The sequence below is a fragment of the Marmota marmota genome, unplaced genomic scaffold (assembly GCF_001458135.2).
Source record: "Marmota marmota marmota unplaced genomic scaffold, marMar, whole genome shotgun sequence".
Taxonomy (NCBI): domain Eukaryota; kingdom Metazoa; phylum Chordata; class Mammalia; order Rodentia; family Sciuridae; genus Marmota; species Marmota marmota.
The window spans coordinates 24472507-24478506 of NW_025999853.1; the positions used below are offsets into that span (position 1 = coordinate 24472507).

Below are 6000 nucleotides of genomic sequence, written 5' to 3' on the forward strand. Positions count from 1 at the left end.
GGACTTTATTCTCTAATATATTTATTGCCTAAACTATATTTCTCCTTTTCACTGATATATCTTTCTTTTTTCCTAACCTCTAGATTTGTGACTATGACTGTTATTACTACTAAGCCAGCTCAACTTCATCTGTAAAATCAAAATCATAAAAGTCATGAATGATTAGATCATCATTAGCCTCCTTTCTCTGATACAACGTAGTGAAGATTAAATTAAATTAGAAATTTCTTACATATACTGGTAAGACCATGACTGTCACACAATGGGCTCTCATCATTATTTCCCCAATATCCTTGCTCTATTACTTCTAGAAATTCTATTTACTTAGTTTTCCAAGTAAGGAAAGCATGTAATATTCAACATTGTTTAAAGTTAAAAAATTGAAATTGACTAATCATTTTTGCCACTAAAAAATAAATTGCAGTATAGATAATATTCCTGCTTTGTATCTTGTTATGAACAATTTTTTAACTTTTTAAGAGAGTACAGGATTCTCCTAAACTGAAGAGAAGAAAATATAAATGTATTCAAGAACTTGAACAATGTTAAATGATAGAAATAGAAGATGGTGTATTTCTTTTTAGAGAGAGAGAATTTTTTTTAATATTTATTTTTTAGTTTTCAGTGGACACAACATCTTTATTTTATTTTTATGTGGTATTGAGGATCAAACCCAGCACCCCGTGCATGCCAGGCAAGCGTGCTACCGCTTCAGCCACATCCCCAGCCCCAAAGACGGTGTATTTTTGTGTAAGGAGAAACAAAATTGGAAGCACTGCTTAAAAAAGTGGCCCTAATTTCTTAACTCACTCATTTTGAAGACTATCCCCCTCTTTATGATTGCTTTCTCCCATAGAGTTGGGTCCTTATTGCACACCAGGATATGTCACATCCTCTAGATGACTAGTATATACAAGTTATCTTAGAAAGAAACATATTTTTTAAACATTTGTAATTTGGGGATTATTTATTATTATTATTTTAGATTCCCTCATCTGAATATTTCATGTTATCTTGGTTACTTGCTTCACTTTAGAATATCTTCTCCCTAACATAGAAATAAATGGACCGATGACTTCTTGAAAGTGAAGTGCCCTTCACATTCCTTTGTCCCTGACCCTGCTCTGGCAAGGTTTAAGAATTAGGCAGACATGCTTGCTTTCCCTTGATTTCTTTTCTCTAAGGTCATTATACTTATACACCCCCACTCTTTTATACCAATATAATGATAATATATCAAGATTAGGGATAGAACCAGTAAAATGAACAGAAAGGGCAACCTTTATTTAACCTTCAAGGACTGAGCTAAAAGATTGATTCATCATGCCTCACGATGGATCTATCCATCCAAATGATTAGCAGGCTAGACCTTCTACAAAGCTGTACTGTGTGTGTTTCTGGTGTGACACCTAGTGATACTTTCTTCATGGATCTGTGTAAGGTTAGAAATTCAAGTCCCATTTTATTAGAAATATAAATGTGTTGGTAAGTAACCTCATAATTTATTAATTTCTATTAAAAGGTATAATAGTTCTCCTGGTAATTCATTTAAAATTAGTTCATCTTTCTTACACATTCAAATTTCTTACACATTTTAATATTCTAGTTCTTTGATAGTCTAGTTGCACTGTATTTATTATTCTAGTCACATATAATCCTTTTTTTTTTTACTGCCACTATAGTCCTTTATACTGGAATTCCACTCTTTTATATATTAACATCAATCTCTGTTTCTCAAGCTATATTTACATACTTTGGGTTGCTGTAATGTATATTAACTTAAAAATTAATTCTAGATCACATAATAAACACTAATGGAGGCCAAAATAAAACACATAAGACAGCACTTTAACATGAAATGATTCAGGCTTTGCAGCTTTTTCAGTTTTAGCAGATAGCTTCCACAGGTTCCCAGAGGTTGTCTACATTTCAGCCAATCAGAAAATGAAAAGAATATGAAGAAATGTCTGTTGGAGGTTTTTTGGGGGAAGTTATACAACTTGTGCATATATTTTCTACTCATATTCCATTGACTAGTACTTTAAAAGAGGAGCACAATAAACTTCAAGGGAAGCTGGGAAACCAACTTGGCCAATATGCCAGGAAGAAATAAAGAATGGAAATTTTAGTTAGCAGAAAGCAGCTTCCCACTCATTCTTCATGAAATCTTCAATCTTTCTAAATTTAGGATATAAAATATCCACATTATGCTGTGTTCCAAGGATGTTTAGGCAGTCTAGAATTTATATCTTATGATAAGTAATTCAACAAACTAGATACTTATGCCCAGAAAGAGAAAAAGTGGTTGAATTCAGTGAGTTGACTATTATGATTTACAATAAAAGAAACTTGCCCTAAATTACAAAGAAAGGCTAAATTATGCTTCTTTTTATTACAGATACAAAAAAGCTCACCCAGTGATGTCTTTAAGTGATATTAGTTACTAATATAGGAATTTTCATAAGGTAATGGACTTCTCCTTATTGAGACGAATGAAGAAAAGTTGACTACTCATTAATCATTAATGCTGAAAAATGCATTGCACACATCCAATAATGACAGGAATTTGGGCTTCATGACATCTACATTCTTTATGCAACAGAATAATATTTGAGATGGAAATTAGATTTTTTCTCACTTTTTCTCAAAGTTTCCTTCAATCAACTGCACTACCCCCATTTCTACCATTATCTGGCATCAGTACCAGCTTTGTCTATGCACTGCTCTCAGGAGGAATATGTACAAAAAAATTAAGTAATCTAAAATACTGGATATATTCATTAGAGCCAAGGCAGAGGCGATTCTTTTGAAAACTATAGCCTTAAAAGAATGGATAGAAAATTTAGAGAAAAGATTCTCTCTTTTATTTTCTTAAATTTAAGGTTATTATTTCAGTTGTTTGTGCCAAATACCTAGAAGGCATCCCTGATTCCTCCTTATCTCTTATACACCATATGCCTATACATTAACTTTATCAGCTTTTCCTTCCAAAATGCATGTCAGATCTTCAAGATAAATCAGTATAGTCTAGAATGTGATAATCTTACTACTTCCACTGCAAAGATTTTGGTCTGTATTATCATTATTTCTTCTTGGGATACTGCAATAACCTCCCAACTCATTTTTCTGCTACTACTGCTGCCCTCCTATAATATATTTGCAACGTAAAGTGAGCTTGATCATGTCAGTCCATGATTAATCTTTTTAAAGTCCTTGAATATCTTTCTGAATCATAGAAATAAAGCCAAAGTCTTATACAATAATCTATGACTTATAAATCCTATTTGTTTTCCCTTTTATCATTTTCCAGTCACACAATCATTTTGCTATTCTGTAAACTCTGTGAGTATTCTATTAATTCAGGACTTTTGAACCTGATATTCCTTTGTCTGGAATATCCTTCCCCTAGATAGCCCATGGCTTAGTCTTTGTCTCTAGTGTAACATTTTATGGTCTTCCATATCTATTCTATCTAAAAGTATAAACTTCCCTTTGATATTCCTATCCTGCTTTACATTTCCCCTTGATTCTTATTATTAACATGTACATTCACTAGCAAGATTTTTATGTCAAAAATATTTGATAAATGTATGAATAAAGGGAAATGCTAAATTTTTGTTCAGTTAATTATCATTCAATTGAGGCACAGTACCATAGATATTTACAGATCTTATTTTATATATTTATTTAGTTTATGTTTGCCTCTTCCATCAGAATGTAAATGCCTTTTTAGCAAAAATTTGTTTGTGATTTTATATTCTATGGCTAGAAAATTACCCATCAAATTGAAAAAAAAGAATGAATAAATTAAAAAGAATATAATCTAGTTAAAATTCAGTTCGACATCTGGTCTTGGTGACATTGACTAAATCTATGTACTGCTCTCTTTCTAAATTTTTAAATAAAATGGGTATTTGAAGAACTTTAACAATTATTTTGATAGACTTCTAGAAATAACTACAAATTGGGTCAAATGAGACCTGCTTGGGCTAACCAAATCTTAACAATTTGATAAATGACACATTTGAGGAGATATTTTAAATATGACTGTGTGGTTCACCTTGACACAGCCATAAAAATGCTATTTTAGTTTTAAAGACTATTCCTTCAATCTAGATACTAGGCAGAACCACAGCCAATCTACAACTAACCTACAGCCTGTATGTCACATGTCATGTAACTGTAAATCACTTAGATTTGGGGCTTGTTTTTAAACAGAATCATCTAGTGAAAGATGACCAATAAATCTTTTATGACTACCCATGTTATCAAAAGATTAAAATTAACCTGAATAAGAACAGCAGCCCTCTCCCTCTGTTCTTGGATATTCATAGTATTTTTTCTTTTTTCTTTCTTCAAAATAGTCTGAAAATTGATGAAGGAATTTGGCAGGGGTTCTACTGCAGCAGTATGCCTCCGCGTAGAGAAATTGATCTGTCTGCGCACAAGGTAACCATGCCAGTGTGCCTGGATTACTACCGCTGCCCTGCTACAAAGAGGAGAAAGAAAAGTTTTAATCTGCATGAATATACACTTGTACATAAGAAGTATTCATAACCTATATTTTAAACATGAACTGCATATAGTGCTCCTTAAAACAAAGATCCTTCTTTTGTCTAACTCTAGTTATAGAAGAAAAAAAATATGTAAACCTTCTAATTTAAAGGAGCAAATAGGCCAATATTAATGTGAGGGACATAGGTAAAAGGGGGTTTTGTTTATTTCTTTAAGAGAAATATAATAGAGATTTTGTACGATACTGAGGATTTTGATCTGGGTGGAGGGTGACAATGAGAAGAGATAAATAAATAGTTAAAATACCCTCTTAAAGCCCAAAAGCGAAGTCTAATGTTCTCCTAGCCCATGCCTACTTGCCAATTTCAGTCACAAAATTAGTCAGTGCTGTGGTTTTCATATCCCCCTAGTCTATGCAGCAATAATAGAAAAGTATGATGGATATGTACACAGATAATAAATGAGTACATGCTGTGTTTATCACTTAACTCTTTCTAATTGGAATTTTCCCCTTTCCCACAAAGATTACTGCAGGAATATTAAGGAGGCATAGAATATAGTCAAAGTGTTAACAATTCTGTCTTACTCTCTTTTCAAATTCCTGAATTTGGATTAAAGATGTAAGGTGGAGAAAGGATTCTATTTTCCAATGTTCTCTTGAAACAGTCTTCAATAGTTTTGTAATTTATCAAACCCAATGAAATTTTGTCCTTCCCTCATACAATCTGGTTTAAGACAAAGTCTACTTAAGCAATTCTTTCTATCATACATGACTATAGTTTATTTGTGGGAATTTAGAAAAGTAATAATACAATTATTTGCTAATGCTAGTTTGATTTATTATTGTATTACTATCATCATCATAATCATCATCTTTTCTTAGCAAATATCATAAAGTAAGAAATATCCTTAGCATAAGAGTATTCATAAATCAGGCTTAGGAAACTTTGACATAGCCTACAGTACATCTTTCTGAATTACTAAATGGCAAATTTTAGTAGGTGAGTATACATTTTCTTTTCCTTTATTCTTGAAGTCTGATTTATCTCTGTTTTCACTTATTCATCCCTACATACTATTATCCTTTAGCTACTTTATTTATCATTCAGAAGTTCCAAGTATTATTTATATAAAATTTCAATAGGCAATGTCTGCAGTGTTTGGAGCAAAAGCAATCAATTAAATAAATCAGTAAAGTATAAATCAGGAAACAGTAAAGCCATTTTTAAATAAAATATTATTTCTATAATAGAAAATAAACATCAGTTTTAGAATATTAAACTATTTAAAACTCCCAGAAAAAAAAATCACTGCATACACTTATGATAACTTCTCAAAGTAGGAAGACTGGGGAAAGCAAAAATAGCTACTGTGATATTCTGACTCCTTCCCTGTTCAGCTCAGCACCAATCACTGTCAGAAAAGCTGAGTCTGACATTTTTTCTCTCTCATTGGCTAGACACGAAGGAAAAAAAAAAAAAAAAA

At 31.9% G+C, this 6000-nt stretch overlaps 1 protein-coding gene across 8 annotated transcripts in view; it reads right to left on the minus strand.

Annotated features, from left to right (window-relative positions):
• The window catches only part of LOC107139799 (ALX homeobox protein 1), a 219733-nt gene that overhangs the window by 137176 nt on the left and 76557 nt on the right, over nucleotides 1–6000 (minus strand). For 7 of the 8 annotated variants that reach the window (XM_048804423.1, XM_048804414.1, XM_048804427.1 and 4 more), the window contains one exon: nucleotides 4288–4489. In XM_048804423.1, the coding sequence (XP_048660380.1) occupies nucleotides 4288–4489 (202 nt within the window). The remainder of the gene's footprint in view (nucleotides 1–4287; nucleotides 4490–6000) is intronic. The other variant, XM_048804418.1, reaches the window with a different exon arrangement.